This window comes from Phasianus colchicus, chromosome 2 (assembly GCF_987193195.1).
Source record: "Phasianus colchicus chromosome 2, bPhaCol1.hap1.1, whole genome shotgun sequence".
In the NCBI taxonomy this organism is placed as follows: Eukaryota; Metazoa; Chordata; class Aves; order Galliformes; family Phasianidae; genus Phasianus; species Phasianus colchicus.
The window spans coordinates 27,648,369-27,664,814 of record NC_143437.1 but is presented as its reverse complement, the minus strand read 5'-3'; the positions used below and the strand labels follow the sequence as shown (position 1 = coordinate 27,664,814).

The following is a 16,446-nucleotide window of genomic DNA, read 5'->3' as shown; positions in this document are numbered from 1 at the left end:
CCCTTCTCCGTTATTCTCCCGCCGCCCCCCCCTTCTCCCCCCCCCGCCGGTCTCGCCCCTCGCGCTGCCCCCAGCCGTGGTCGAGGCAACGGTGCGAACCGCAGAGCCGCGCCTTTCCCTCCGCCCGGTACCACAGCCCCGGCAGCGCTCGTGCCCGGAGGAACCTATTTGGGAACGGACGCGCCAAGATGGCGGAGGCCATGGAAGCAGAGGCCATGGAAACGGAGACCGAGCCCGCCGAGTTCAAGCGGCCGAGCCGCCCGCTGCCCGCTCCGCAGAACGCCGATCCCGGCCCCGTGCCGCCCCGCCCGGTCGCCTCCGTGCCGGCGCCGCGCTACGAGGAGCCGCCGTGGGGCGGCCGTCCGCCCGCCGATGCCGGCTACGGGCTGGAGGTGCTGAAGGGCGGCGTGCTGCTGGGCTCGGTGCGGCTGGAGGGCGGCAGCTGGTTCCTGGTGGGGAGGCTGCCCGGCTGCGCGCTGGCCCTGGAGCACCCGTCGGTGTCGAGGCACCACGCCGTGCTGCAGTACCGCGGCCGCTCCGCCGACGGCCCCGACGCCGATGCCGGCTTCTACGTGTACGACCTGGGCAGCACGCACGGCACCTTCCTCAACAAGGCGCGGGTGCCGCCGCGCACCTACTGCCGCGTGCGGGTGGGCCACGGGCTGCGCTTCGGCGGCAGCTCCCGCCTCTTCCTCCTGCAGGTGGGCCGGGAGAGGGGATCAGAGACCGCTCGGCGGCTTTCCCGGGTCACGCGCGGGAGTTCGGGTGGCTCCGCCCGATCTCGGGGTTCCGGAGCGAGTGGGAAACGCTTCTGAGATGTGGGGTGGTTCGGCTGTGCTCGTATCAATTTGAGCAGCTACCCAAGGAAGCTGCGGTGCCCCATCCATGGAGGTGTCAAACCAGGTTGGATGGGGCCCTGTGCAGCCTTTGATGGTGGGAGCAGCCCTGCCCATGGCTGGGGGTTGGAAATGAGTGGACTTTGAGATCCCTTCCATCCCAAACCATTCTGTGATTCCTTGTGCCCAAGAGAGTGCTTGTATTAGCAGGAGTCTGGAAGCACTCAGACTGCTCCACTCGTGCATCAGAGGGTTTAGCTGCTTGTTCCTCAAATGCTTCCTTTGTGGCACTGGTGGCCTTGCTTTTTGCCTTTAAATAAAGCTGTGTTTGAGCTGCCTACAACTAACCAGTAATGCTTATCTTTTTTTGCCCCTTTTGGCCACTGAAATTGATATATCTGAGCATGCAATCTATAACAGTTGGTCCAGTAATTCAGCTTTTACATGAGCACTGTGATCTGTTTATGTTACTGCCTTTAATTTGCATGTCTATTGATAAGTTTTTGGGGTTTTTTTTCTTTCTAAAACACTTTCATAAAGTTGTTCTTTGTGACATAGGGACCCGAAGAAGACCAGGAATCTGAGTCAGAGCTGACCGTGACACAGCTGAAGGCACTGCGGAAGCAGCAGCAAGCAAAGCTGGAAAAGACCATGCTGGGAGAGGATTCTGATGAGGAAGATGAAAAAGAGGAGCGAGGAAGTGAGAGCAGTCAGAACGTTGATATGAGCTGCTCATGGGGAATGGGTGAGTACTGATGCATAGATGAGCTGATACACCTTGGGAGGCTTTTAAGTGAATTTTCAGTGAGCACTGGCATTGAAATTTCAGTTGGATTTCAAAGCATCCAAAGCCAGTGAATGTTTTTGAGTGCAAATCAGCCCTTTTCTTTTTAAAAATAGGAGTGCTGTGAGAAGGCAAAACGCAGAGGTTGTTTTGTTGTGTTTTTTTTTTTTAATTGGGGAAAAGGGGGGTTGTCTGTACTTCAAAAATGACATGAAACTGAGAGTTTAGTTTATGCAATGTCGTTGTTTGTTTTTTTTCCCATGTTGATGTCTTTGCTTCACAGGTGGAATTTGAATACTTGAGACTGCTTATGTAAGAGGCTGTCTTCAGGTTTTTAATATGAAGTCCACATCTTATATAAATAGTTATTAATGAGCCTTTCAGTACAAAATGCGTTGTTTTGTGAGTTAAAATGTATAAGCACATAAACCCTTGAAAGTGCAGAAACAGCACTGACACGTGCAAAACTATATCTTAAAACGGAATAACTAAGAAGTGGTTTTTGATTGGATACAGAAACAGTTAAAAGTTATAATTTTAGGATGATATAGCTGATGCGTTACTCAAAATGATGGTATTTGAAATTTCTTGGTGTTTTCATTCTAATTTTTCACCATTTTGTTTGTACTTTGTATGTTGCTCTTCCAGGGGAGGATGCTGAGGAGGATGAGGCTGAAGAAAACCCTATTGCTATTGAATTTCAGGATGTACAAGATGCCTTCTATATGAAGGATCCCAGGAAGGCTTTGCAGGGCTTTTTTGACAGAGAAGGTATTTTTTACTTGTAGATTATTTTTGTTTAGTAGAGTTGGGTGTTTCCCATTTTTCTCTGGGAATTAAAGTGTGAAAGTAAAACTTTACACTGTAGGCAGAGCTTTTTGTTTTGTCAAGGTTTTGGTGTTTTTCTTCTTTAATTTCTAACTTTTCAACTGGAAGCTGCAGAGAGCACCTTGTGTTTCTCTGGAGTGGCACTCAAATCACATCCATTTTTTGAAACTATTGAAAAGTCCCAAACGATCAAATTCCAGATGGTGCTATTCAGGAGATAGAACTGGAAAGTATTGAAAGATAATGCATGGATTTAAGCTTACCAATGACTTAGGTATTTTTTAATATGAAAAATTAATCTTCAAGGTAAACAATATTTGTAAACCCAAAATGCAAACTGTTGCTCCCTCGGTATTATTTACTTCTATACCTGCAGGTGCAAGATTCTTTTTTTCTTTGAACTGTGTTTTACCAAACAGGTCACTTAAAGATCCTTTACTATGAAAAATGTCCAAATGAATTTAATATCAGCTGAAGATCTCATGGCCTAAAAAAAAAAAAAAGAAAGAAAGAAAAAAGAAAAAGGCAAACTTTCTCTGCTCTAAAGATTATTCCTTCTTACTTCATCTTTGCTAACTACATCAACTTTCATTTTTTCCTCTCCAGGAGAAGAGTTAGAATACGAATATGATGATCGTGGGCACAATAGCTGGCTATGCAGGGTTAAGTATGTATAACTTCATTCACTTTTGTATGTAGAAAGTGGCTTCATTGAATTCACACATAAAAAGGAACTACTTGTCTATCATGCTTGCCAAGGAAGCCAGCCAGAATTAGACTTAAGTCCTGATACTGAAAAGGTCAAGGATCTGTGTCTACTTTAGTGTCTACTCCTTTTTCTGATCTGTCAGCACTTGATAATACTAAGAAATGAAAATTGGGAAAACATGACACCAGGTTCTCTCAGTTCCCCTTGTTTTGAGAAATATGTGAAATTGAAATGCAAGACAAGAAACTGGGAAGCAGTGTTTTAATTCCTAATGGAAAAGAAGAATGAAAAAACGTTTATTCTGTTGTGCACTCCAGTTCAGTTATTTGATGTTATAATGTAGTTTTTGTTGAATCCCTTCCACTGGCCAGTAACATCATTCTCTTACTAAGTAGGAGAAGGTGAGCAGGTGGGAAGTAAGCAGGATAGGTCTCAAATAGGTAGGTACAACATCTCATCATTTCTTAAGGAATCTTTGCTTCAGTATGGCACAAAGTATTTGTTACTGGTGTTGCGTAGATACAAGATGAACATCAATGGAGGAAGATTTCTTGTTTGGGCTAGCAAAATAAAAATGTACTTAAGCTTAGAAAGTGTGTGCTTGTGTTTGGGTTAGTAGTGTATCAAATGAAATGTAAAAATAGGTAACCCACAAAAGAAGACTATAGAGAGGTGGAAGAAACAATGTCAGCATGACAAACACAATATGTGAGAAGCATTCATGAAAAGCTGTTTCTATTGAAGCTGTTCTGCAATTCTTTGAACTAAACAGATTGCCTGTGGATGATGCATCAGGGAAGCAGCTGGTGGCAGAGGTTCTCCATTCAGGAAAGAAGAAAGAAGCAATGATCCAGTGTGCACTGGAAGCTTGCAGGCTACTGGATGCTAGGGGAGTACTGAGGCAAGAAGCAGGTAAATAACCTGTTAAATGCTGAGCTAGTTCTAAAAAAAAACTGAAGCTCTAGGAATTCAAGATTGCTGTACTGAGTTTCTTTGACTTCTCGGTGGTCTGGAAATTATTTTGTTCCTTGCTTTCTCCCTTAAACCTTTCCCAGTATCTCGAAAGAGGAAGTCAAAGAATTGGGAAGATGAGGATTTTTATGACAGTGATGATGACACCTTCCTTGATCGAACTGGTGCTGTAGAAAAGAAGCGACTGAACAGAATGAAAAAAGCTGGTAAAATAGAAGAAAAACCAGAGACTTACGACTCACTGGTAAGAATAATTATGGCATGCCAGGCCTATTCTTTAATGAATGTATAATTACTGAGAAGGAAAGTTTAAAAATATTTCCAGATCTTTTTGTTGTTGTTGTTCTTAGCCCGAACTCTAGTATTATTTCAGATCTTTATCAATGGGCCAGGTTAACATTGATTGGTAGGACACAGCTCTAAAAGCATTACGTGTTTTCTTGTGTTTCAGAAAGTTCTTTCACACTGTTCAAATAACTTCCTGATATAATCTAGATCATTCTTAAAAACAATATGTTTTTAATCCCAGAAATTGCTGATAAAAAATCAGGAATAGAAAAATAGAAATAATGTGATAGGCTATTTGAGGAACATTTAGAAGGAAATTTTTAAGAAGATAAAAATCTCACAAAAGTGTTTTTTTCTCATAGGTTACAAAGCTAAAGGAGGCTGAAAATGAGCTCTCTGAGATAACAGAAAAGCTGAAGGCTTCAGGGAAAGGTAGGATACAAAGTCTCTGATTGTAGTGCTTTTCATTAAAAAAAAAGAAATAGTAAATAAATGAAAATGCATTTTTGTATATCATAGAATCATGCCTACATTCATTTGTTCATGTCCCCTTTTCACAAAGGGGCAGGAAAGTATGCAGGTAACAGAGTTATCTGAAGTAGGGTGCTTGGTGCTCATCATCCAGTATTTATGTGCTATTATGTGTTTAGTGACTTATTAATGAATGCAACTTTTTCCAGAAGTATACCACATCAAAGGTAAAGGGGGGAGCATACGAAATCCTGGAACATAACAGGGTGAACGTTATTACTGTTTATCTGCCGATAATAGCAAAACTGACCCAATTCAAACATTCCTTTTTTTTATCTCTTCCAGAACCATTTATAAGAGACAAGCCAACAACTGAAAGAGAAAAGACAGTATCTTTCATTTCACTTCTCTCATTGCAAGTGCATCTTAAAAAAGAAAGCTTACTGAGCTTGCTAGCTAGGGAATCCTTCAGGTTTTCAGGATTATGTCTGTCTATGAAGGCAGACCACTTCCTAAGTGGGAAAATATATTGACTAGTAACTTAAATTTAAAAGCATTCTACACAAAGAAGTACATTCTAATTTAAATTACTGATAACATCTTGTGGAATAAAAGGAAGGCATGAAGGAAACCTTTTTTAGGTTGGTTCACAGTACAAAAAGCTTTCTAACCAAATCAACTTTATTAAAGGCTGCAATGCCAGTTTGTCAGAACTTCTTTAGGAAACCTTCAATCTGCAAGAAAATAGCAATCTGACAGTGGAGCTATCTTTTGTGAATTACATCTATACGTTTCTTCCTGGTTATTCAGAGCTGCACCCAAACACATTTGAATGAATGTTTGTGTTGATGATTGATTCTACGAAGTGACAGTTCAGAAAATCTTACTGTTTCAGTGAATTGATGGATCAGTTCAGTGTCTTTGAAATAACTGTTTTCAAAGTGAATTTACTGAAAAGTAGCTGATGATCAACTAACTAGTAGGAGAAGCTAATGGTGTGAGATAGGTAATTCTCATCTCCCATGTGTCATGAAGCTTTTGTTTCTTGTTTTTCAACAAGGGTGATTGAAATACAGACTAGGAGAACAAAGAATCAGTTCATTTATAGACAGCTACTAACACCATATAATTCCAATGATATGTTGTCACAGTTTGGTAAATTGTAGCTTTTTATATAGCTAGTTTAAAGCCTCGGAAAAATAGCAATTTCAGCACTCAAAAGTTAGTTTTAACAGCCTGTAAGGTATTGCAATACAAAATGATTCAGTATCAAATGCAAACTTCCTAAAACTAGGCCAGGATAAAACAGAGTTTTCTGTTGTGAGTTTGTGTTTGTGTTTTAGTTGCTTGTATTTTCTCAGATTTCTTTGGTTGCCTCAGGTTAATCAAAGATGTGGAATGCATCTTTAAGACAGGAGCATATGTACTGGTCATGAGTGATCCATATACTCTCTGGAGCTGTCTGGCACTGTTGCAGCATTACATATAGTTTCAGAGCTATAAGGCACTTTGTCTGGCTCTTTGTAAGAGAGACCAATGAGTGAATGACTGGCTAAATTGCAACACCTCTTACAAGTACCTGGTGAGATTAAGTGGCTGTTGAAAAAGTCTCTATGAAAGTTCATAAATTGTTCAGTAGAGTTCTTCAGAACTAAGTACAAACGGACTGACTTGGCTTCTCTTAATTCACTGACACAATTGAATGATTAAAAAAAAAAAAAAAAAAAAACACAGAGGTCTGCAGTCTCATTTTTGGTTGCCAGTTCAGAGAAAAATTATTGCTAAGCTGATGGTGCAGTAAATAGCCCAATAACTTTTTATTCCCTGGAATATTAAGTATAATAGCCAGGATTTATACACCTCCCAGCAATATCAAATTTTCCTTAAATAGCTTGGAAAAGGGCTGCAGCAGATACTGTATGCTAAAGTAACCCTGTATGCTCAACTGCCTGATCTAAGTCACTGTGGGCAGAATCAGAGAAACCTGTTTGCTAGGAGGATCATCTGACACAGTGAAGATTATCCAGTGAAGCACCCTTATGCTGGTCTGGGACTAAAGTAGTGAGCTGTGAAACTGCAGTTCCTTCAACTGTTCTGAATTACCTGACTAGACATGAAATACTACCATTGAAATTCAATGCTTAAATTAAATAGTTGTTCCCCTCAACTTCTGCCTAGCTTCTGCTGGGTGATTCAGGCTGCTTATTAACTGGCTTTTCAATGATCATTTTTGTCTAAGTTCACATAGCTAGGAAAGACTATGTCTGAGTTGCTTTTATAACATTTCACTGTTATTTATATTTGGTTGAAGATGGATGCTCTTGTCTTTTGGAGCCTATTAATCTTGTGTGTCTTCAGTTATTGTTGTGGCTTTTTATGTTTGCAAATGCAAACTAGGTTTTGTCTCCAAATCAGAAATATCCTTTCCATTTGAGTACATTGGAAAATGTTAGACTTATTAGACTTTTGTGTAAATATTTCATGTCATGTACAACTGCTTAAGTATATACTCATAACAATAATTTAGATTTGTGCACATTTAAAATTGCAAGTGCTACTTAATCAGCTACAGCTGAATTAAATTAACTCGTCACAATTATTCATGTGCATGAAAAGATAAATGCTTATAAAGCTGCAAATAAATATCAGATTTGCCAATTTTTATAGTAGAAAAGCAGAAGACTGCTTGTGTAAAGGTTTGTTAATAGCAACAACGTTTTTCTTTGCCTCTAAGTTATTTCTGAGCACAATATAAAAACATTTGAAGCAGTGTGGGATACATTGTAGCTGTGTTTATTTTGGGCTGTGACTACAAAAAGGACCCAACAGCCACTTTTTTTTAGAGACAGCAGATCTTGAATTAAGATGACCAATGTACATTATGGATAGATCTGCTCGTAAATAAACATTCAATTTTGAGAGGCTTTGATATCTAAGTGGTTTAAGATTTACTGATAGGCTTTGTTAGGAGAAATGCTTTCATCCTTCCAGAGCTATCAACCTCCATTATTTCCCATCAAAAAGATCTTGCAGAGAAGATAATCATTTTGTATTCCTTATACTCCTCCTTTTAGTCTCGTTTCCCCTCTCATAGCAATATGCCTCTTACCATTATCTTGCCTAGGCCAATCCCAGCCAGCAGCTCAAGATTCCTTGGATGAATTCATGACAGAAATAAAATCAGGAAGCACCTTAGACAGCGTGACTCGAAAGAAACTTCATCTACGGTCATTTGAGTTGAAGAAAGAGCAGCAGAGACTGAAAGGGTTAATAAAGCTCGTCAAGCCTGCAGAACTGCCTGAGCTGAAGCCCCCGTAAGTTTTGGATAAAGTTTGAAAAAAATCACTATTGTTACTTGCTATGGGCAATTGTGCACTCTCCCATTAGGTAGACAGTTTTCCAAATGCAAAAGCAACAATGCCTTCACAACTACCTGCCCTGTCCCTAAAGAGCCACTGCTGCTTCTGTGGCCAAGGCAGATGCACTGCAGCTGTGAAGATAAGCCCAGATGAGAGCTGGTAGGAGCTGGAAGCCTGGTGTCAGCCTTTTTTTTTTAAAAAAAAAAACAAAACATTTTTCCCAATCTGTATCTCCAGAAGGAACTGAAGAATTTTACAGTACTTTTTACAGTATGAAACTCATTTTCACTCCATGAAAGGTAGAAGGCAAGTGCAATGGCTGTTCAAATACTGCACAGCAGTGCTACCGCAATTCATGGGAGCGTGTGCTGGGCTCATCACTTGCTAATGGCAACTTAGAGGTTTAATTAGAGGTTTAATTGCTTAACTTGTTTAAATTGAGGTTTGGCCTCTGAGCGTTTATACATATACACATACATATTATACATATGTAAGTATATAAGTGCATTTGAATTTGAGAGAGTCTGATAGGCTTTTTTTTCTCTCCTGTTATGACAAGTATCTGACTCCTAAAACAGACATGTAGGATGGAGGAGTCATCTCCTGAAAGCTCCTCTTTAGATGCTGCAAATGAAAGAAATAAAGTCTTTAGGCAAACATCTTTATTTGTTTGCATTGGTAAATATAAGACTTGATTGATACTCTATATACTGTTTTTCTTTGTATCTAATTTTCATTAGGACTGGGAGTTACAGTCTGGAAGCAAACAGCAAGTCTAAAAAGATTACCCTCCCTCTCTTCGGTGCTATGAAAGGGGGGAGCAAATTCAAGCTGAAAACTGGAAGCCTAGGGGTAAGTGCTCTGAGTCAGGCGCTAGTTCTCAGACATCATCTCAGGCTATGGAGCCTGCAGGTGGAAACTGTTTTATCACATGTACAAAAACACCATGGAGGAGCAAGCCTGGAAGAGTGGAGAAGTGTGCAGGGCAGCAAGCAGTTACTGTCAGACTCAGGGTTGCTCTTAGGAAAAGCCTGCATTCTCTAACTATGGATTAGACATCTTTTTTCCTCTTCCACCTCTGTCAATATCTTTTCCTTTACAACTTAACTATTTTTCATCCTGTGAGTGTTCTCTACCAGTTATTCCTATGACTATAACATGCATGCTTTGTCCTGTAACAAGTATTGGTGACATCTACTTCCATATTATCCTAGTACTAATGCACAATTCTTTGTCGTGCAGAAGTTGCCTGAGAAGCGTCCACATGTCCCTGAAAGCTTGTTAAAAATGAAAGATGATGGGCCTGAGGAGGAAGAGGAGGAGGAAGAAGAGGAAGAAATTGAGGAGCAGAAAGTAGATGCAGTAAGCAGCAGAACATCAGATGTGGAAATGAAGGTGACAGTAGAGGAAGAAACAGGAGAAGAAGCAAATGGTCCCAATGGTTCTGCCAGTAATAATGAGAATCAAGAATCCCTTCAAGACGGTAAATGATGAGTTTTGATTTTTCCAGTAAGCAAACCTGAGCCTGTAACTACTGATTTTTTTTGTCTAGAGCTATGGGAATCCTCTAAGATTTTGGTCACAGGTTTTCCAACAGCTTATAGCTTTTCCACAGATTTTTGCCATGAATCCAGTGTTTGTATGGAAGCAGGGGAGAAACAAGTGAGTTTCACCTGGCTCAAGTTGGAACTCTGCTTGGCAGTCAGTTTTTCCACACTTTTGATAAAATAGCAATAGTCTCCTGGACTCAAGAAAGGTCATATTTTGATAAGCCCTGCTTTCATTAGGTTGTGATAGCAATGGTGTAATGTGTTCTTGGCAAGGAGAGGTATTTCAAGAAAACAAATGCTTGTGTGACGTTTTAGACAGCTTCTAAGGAGGAAAGTAATTTAAAAAGTAGAAAGGAAGAGATATTTCCTTTGCACCTATGTAGTTTTTCTATAACCCATCCTTTTTTAGGTTAACTTGATGTATTTAAAAGCTTAGTAATAATGGTGTGTTTGGTGGCAGAAGCCTAGTTCTAACTTCTTGTCAGAATGTTGGGCAGGTTGCTCTTGAAAAGTATGTTTTAACTGATCACAAGTTTTCCTTTATTATTGTATCGCAGTTGATTTAGATGAAATAATGTGAAGGACTTCTAAGAGAAGACTTCTTCCTGAAGCAAACATAGCTAAGAGTTCCTTTTAAGTTTTTTTTCCTCAGGGATGCTAGCACTCCTACTCAGAGTTGCTGCATAGCATTCACATAACTCCTTTTATCTATTTAACAGGAGTTAGTTTTCAGCCTGAGCCAAAGATACTGAGGAATAAATCTCAGATGGGACCTTCACAAGAGAAATCTCAAGGTGAGATGTGCAATTTAGATTACTATAGTAAAGTAACAATTACATTCAGAAACTGCCTAAAGGAATTAGTGCTTTCTTATTAGGAGAAAGAAACTAAGCCTAATTTTAGATTCTGGAATCAGAACGAAGGATTGTTTTGCTTTTCATAGTCACTAACTGCATTGACATTCTTTGTTTAAAAAAAAAATAGCATTAAGAGAAGGAAAATTCTTGTAGGACTGTAAATATAATGCTATAATAATAATAATAATAATATAATAATAATATAATTGTGTGTGTGTGTGTGTAATGAGCAACTGGAGAGAGCTGTTTGAATTTTCTATTTTTTCCCTAACTCAAGTTCTTTTAGTGCATGTTTTCCTGTCCTCATCATCACGTCCATAGACTTAAGTCAGAAAGGTCAGTATCTCATAGATTAAGAGGCAGAAAAGTCAGAGATACTTCTCTTTTATTTCCTCTCACCTACATTACTGTAAAATGATAAAAATAAAGAAAAAAACATGATGGTCCTATGTAGTGAGCTGTGATGGATATATTCCAAAGGAAATATGTCTTCATGTGAGCTTATTTTTATATAACTTTCTAATGCATCTTAAATCTTTTTTTTTTCTTCAGTATCTGAGGCAGTATGCAAGGAATCCAAAGAGACATCTGAGGAAGTTAAGAAAACTAATACTTCAAGCAAGGTCAGTTACAATTGTCTCCTGCAGCCTAAGAGTTTTAAGGAATCATTTGGTAGATTCCTCATTAGTGAAATAGTAATAGTAACATAGAACAACATAGAACTACAACTGACACTGGGAGCAGCTCTTGAAGTCTGTAGTGAGAAGGTAAAGCACAGTATTTCAAGCATAACAGGGGTGTTCTGCAAAGCTGAAGTAAGCTAACAAGGCTTCCCAATGGAATCACAAATTTATTTTTCTAGCTTTTTGCTTGGCAGAGCTGAAGTTAAGCCTCTGGTAATTGCTTCTTTTCCTTTATCACAAGTGTTGTAGAGCATAGGTGATCTCTGGGCTTTCAAAGTGGTATTGCAAAACTTTCATGGAGAAAAGCCTGGGAAACACTGGCTGACACAGGACATGCTGGACTAAAATTGTAGCTAGTCTGTATTGCCATTACTAAGCCTCATTCCTTTCACTGAGGTATAGTAAGATATCTAACAAGACTATTGTTTTTTGCAACCTAATTATTATTAAATGTGAGTGGATATACCAAATAACGTGTTCTCCATGCATAAGATTTGCAGTAAAATGTAAAGTATGAGTCTTCCATGTTTTAGAACAGAGGAAAATGTTGCCTTCCTGGAAAAGGTGGGAAGGAACTTCTCTGATGATTTGCTCTTAGCCTAGTGATTATTGTGAGGCTCTTCCTTTTACAGTGCATTCCACCCTTATGCTGGCTACCAGAGACAATTACTCTAGTTGGTGGGCCATGAGTTCTGATCATTATGATAGTTTTTTGTAGTGGCCATTGAGTTTTAGTCCTGTTCCACCTATTTAAAGAAATTTAACTCCCTGTAGCATGTGTATGCTGCTGCTCCTCTTACTAGCTCTGGCAAAGGACTCAAGGATTTTGTAGATGAGGCCTTTAGAATTATCCTTTGTTACTGGCCTGAAGTATGTTCATAAAGAAAGTAAGGGTAAACTTAGCCTGTTGGAGCCCAGAATACACTATTTCTATGGATATGGTAGAACAAGGCAGCTTCTCATGCTGAAGCAGTAAGTCAGCACCTCTGATCAGTACAGAGTTCACTCTAACACTGAGCATTCTCCAAATACCAGATGGCTTAGCTGTATTCTTCCTCCCATTACAAATCACTTTTTCCGCTTGCTCTGCCTGCTACCAGGCTCAGATCTTGCATGGAAAATATCAATCTGAAGTCAGCCTATGTTTTTTTCTCTTCAACCTATTTGAAGAATATCTTCAAATCATACAAAACAGGAAAAGCAATTGTTGTCTTTTTTTTAAGTGGCTGTTTTCAAACTGCATTTAGAAACACTTCAGCTCCAATATAATGTTTTTTAGAACATTAGTATTACAGAAAAACTCTTTTAGAGGTTTACTTGGGGAAAGAAAGCTTTTTGAGGGAATGAAAAATTGCTTCAACTGCATAACTTAGGACTGTGTCACAACACTACAGAGTAATAGAAATCAGTGCTAAGTGGGTACATTTTGAACTCTGAAATCTTTCACTTAACAGTTGTACGGTTTTATTTGTTAGCTACCTGTAGGTGTTGAAAACAAAAGGCATCAAGAAAATGCTGATGTGACCAAAAGCTGTCATACAGCTGTGTCAATGGTAGCCTATTTTTCTTTGCTTTAAATATTGCAGTGATGCCAGTAGGACCTCACAAAAATTGGTTTTCTTTTGAAAAACTAAGTTATAGCTGAACTTTCATTTAAAAATATATAACACGTAGTATACTTCTACAAGTCACATTAAAGTTGAAGTTTCTAGTGGGACTGTGCTATGAGAGCACTAAAGTACTTCAAAATCCTACTCTAAAGCTTTTCACTGCATAAGGAAACTAATGTTGAATGACACTGCCAAACATTAGAGTGAGACAAACTGGAAGTGGAGTTGTGAAAGCAAGGGGAGAGCTTTCTTTGTAACCAAATATTCTCAAATATACTTATGTTACTCAGTAAAGTTGTTGAATGTTGCATTGAATTCATATTCCCTGACTAGTCTGCCCAGCTTTACTGTCTGAAGGCCATTGATAACTGGATTTGGTGCTGGCAATAGACTGTTTTGAGAGGGACTTTGCACTAGACAATCTCCAGAGGTCCAGTCTAACCACTGGTTCTGCAACACTACTGGAAATAAACTGAAATAGAGTGTTTACTGTTTGTTTTAGTCCACAACCATTGTAGAAATAGTCCTTATCTGTCAGCATTTGTATTTGGATTAATGAGAGATTTATTGAATGACACATTACTGAAGTGGCACAGCACCCTAAAAGTCTCTTCTCCTTTTGCAGGTCCAACAACATTTTTTTTCCTCACAATACCCAGATGATGACCCAGACTACTGCATATGGATTCCTCCTGCAGGTATTGACTGTTTCTTTGTTTTTTTCATATGATTTGAGAATCTGTCTAACAAATAGTCAGGGTGTCCCTGTAATGTATTGAGGAAAAAGTAACATGGGAATATTTTACTGAGGACACAACAATTTTTGGCTTGTTATGCTCCATATTTATTTCTTATATCACCATATAGGAGATTCACCTCAGTGGACAGGTACATCTGAAGTCTGGTTTTCAGTTTGCTAACTCTTGGGAGACCTAACTGTATTTGCATACAGTGATGAAATGATCTATCTGAAAGAAAAGCTTAAAACTTCTCTAAGGATAGATATTCCAGCAACCTCAGCATTCCCAGTTTTTATGGAAGCTTGTGAAATCTGAAAGTGTTCTGTAGATTTTTGTAAATACAAACTTTGGGGCATCTTTTAGAGAAAAATCTTGCTAATTCCTTGGTGAAGACGAGCTAAAACTGAACACCTTAGTTCCAGAGTGTTTTTAGTTAAGTGGGGCTATTCTTAATTGCTCCAAAACTGAAAATTTATTTTTGTGCAAAGAAGTTTCTGTAATGAGATCAAAGCTCAACTTTCATTTAGGAGATTAATGATTATAACTTTTATTGATGCTGTTGCAACCTTATAGTGTGAGCAGGTTCTAAGGGCAGTAGTTAAGTAAAAGTTAAGTAAACTGCATCCATAAGAGGGAGCTCCTTTTCCTCTCTCTACAGTCAGCTGTCTTAATAAGGATCACAGGAAAAGAAGAAAAACAAATCAGGAATAGATGAAGTTTTGACACTAATATTAATGTTATGTTAAGAGAAGTTATACATCAAAGGACTATTTGTACTCTAGTATCCATTCTGTGTTTTATTCCTGTCTGACAGGTGCTGGCTAGAGAATAGTACTTGCCTACAATCTGTCTTGTGCTAGTTTTTTGGTAGGTTGTGTTGTTGTTCTAGGCTTTTTAGTAACTTTATCTTTGTCCCTTAGATCAGAGTGGTGATGGCAAGACGCATCTCAATGAGAAATATGGCTACTAAACTTCAAGCTCCCAAGAACAGATCTGAAGCTTGAAGGTCTGCTCTACTTCAGACTCTTTCACCACCCATTAAGTGAGTGATAAAAGAGCTGGGTTTTCAGACTCTTTTCCAGCTGTGCTGGCCGTGAGCTTTGTATCCTGTTGTTTGTCTCCCAAATACTTGTTTAAAAAAAAAAAAAAAGACTCCTAAGCCCACACATTCTTCTGCCTTTTCCCTCTACTGTTAGCCTTGTTATCTTTATTTGGTGTGAAACTGCAGACTCATTTCTCCTTTTGTAAATTAAAAAAGATTAAAGACATTAAACACCTCTACCCTTCCAGGCTTGACATTTAATTTAGGTTAGTTTTATGCAATTAAACTACTAAACATTACTGTTTTGCTTCTGATATTGGTTGAAAATAGCATCAGGGTAAACAAAACCCGAAAGTTCATAAGGGGATAAGGAGAGCTTAAGGACCTCAAAGAGCACCTAGTTTCAATCCCTCTGCCATGTGCAGGGTTGCCAATCACTAGACCAGGCTGCCCAGAGCCACATCCAGCTTGGCCTTGAATGCCTCCACAGATGGGGCATCCACAACCTCCTTGGGAAACCTGTTTCAATGCATCACCACCCTCTGATTGAAAAAACTTCCTCCTAATATCTAACCTAACCTAAGGTTAACTTGCAGTGCATCCTCAGACAAGGGGATCTCACTCGGTGCAACTCTCCTGTGCACCAACCTCTCCATTTTCTTCACAGAGTTCATTTGCCACACTCAACAGCTCTCCATCAGTCAGAGCCCTCGCTGCTGTAAGCACTGTGAGACTTCCAGCAAAACAGAGACTGGAATTTCTGTCTGTGACTTAAGAAAGATGGTTGACTGCAGGGCCTTACACAGCCTACTCCCAACAGCTTTTAGTGCCACCATAGACTAACAGGAAGACCAGTACCAAGTCAAGACCAAAACTTCAGTGCTCTCTCATGCTGTAGCCTGTATCAGTACATTTATACAGCTTCTCTCTGAATACATAGTACCTAGACTCATAGTGAAAGACTGTTTGAACCTGTGCATGCTGACAGCTTCAAGACACAGCTAGAAAAAGAAGTGACTAAGATTTAATATCTAGCATAAGTCATCAGAAATTGCTCAACACATGGTCCTCCTCTACCATACAGCCCGTCCCATCATCCAGCCCATCAGTGTAACACCTCCACATCCAGCTCCTGCTTCAGCAGCCAGCTCCAGGTTGCAAGGACGTCTCTGCAGCTACCCCTAGTCCTTGCTAATTTTGACCCAGCACTATTAGGTTAGCTCTCTACTTCTTTTAAAACCCACAAGTTGGAGCAAATGACCTCCAGGGGGAGCTCATGATGCACAGACCTCGCTGTGCCTGAGCTCTCCATCGGCAAGAGGGGAATCTTTGTGTGATTGGAGGCGTGTATGGGCCTCTGATGAATGGTCAGAAGAAAACGGATGCTATAACTGTGCATGTAATGGTCACGTTTCTGGAAAGGAAAAGAGCATTCACATGGTTATTCAAAGCCTTCAAAGGAGCATGACACCTATTTGGTCGCCTACTTGTCAAACTGAGTTTGCAGTACAGTAAAAAGCTACAGGACACAGAGACATGTCATTAACAAGCATGCCATCCTGTAGCCAGCTCACAGGCCTTGCTCAGGGGTTCCAGAAAAGATTGCTTAAAGCTGCAGTTTCCTGCACAGAGCATACACTTAGCTGGTGTTTTCTTTGCAACATGTGTTTACCTCATTACCATTCTTATTTTCCGCTGCTATGAAAATTCCAGTTCT

General features: G+C 39.8%; 1 protein-coding gene across 2 annotated transcripts; it reads left to right on the top strand.

The window, feature by feature from the left end:
* The first annotated feature begins 36 nt into the window (after positions 1-36).
* On the top strand, positions 37-14,998 carry SLC4A1AP (solute carrier family 4 member 1 adaptor protein). 2 transcript variants are annotated; one of them, XM_031594349.2, is made up of 14 exons: positions 37-701; positions 1,395-1,581; positions 2,269-2,391; positions 3,055-3,115; positions 3,930-4,069; positions 4,213-4,373; positions 4,780-4,849; positions 8,013-8,202; positions 8,988-9,099; positions 9,490-9,730; positions 10,517-10,591; positions 11,219-11,277; positions 13,573-13,645; positions 14,608-14,998. In XM_031594349.2, the coding sequence occupies exons 1-14, from the start codon at positions 189-191 to the stop codon at positions 14,655-14,657; spliced, it is 2,055 nt and encodes a 684-aa protein (XP_031450209.2). In that variant the 5' UTR covers positions 37-188; the 3' UTR covers positions 14,658-14,998. The 2 variants fall into 2 exon arrangements, with proteins under 2 accessions (XP_031450209.2, XP_031450215.2); XM_031594355.2 differs by having other exon boundaries at positions 11,207-11,277.
* Positions 14,999-16,446: the final 1,448 nt, after the last annotated feature.

Coding starts and splice junctions, on each gene's coding strand:
- SLC4A1AP (XM_031594355.2), top strand. CDS start 189: ATGGCGGAGGCCATGGAAGCAGAGGCCATGGAAACGGAGACCGAGCCC. Junction 702..1,394: donor CCCGCCTCTTCCTCCTGCAG/GTGGGCCGGGAG, acceptor TTTGTGACATAG/GGACCCGAAGAAGACCAGGA. Junction 9,100..9,489: donor TGAAAACTGGAAGCCTAGGG/GTAAGTGCTCTG, acceptor TTTGTCGTGCAG/AAGTTGCCTGAGAAGCGTCC.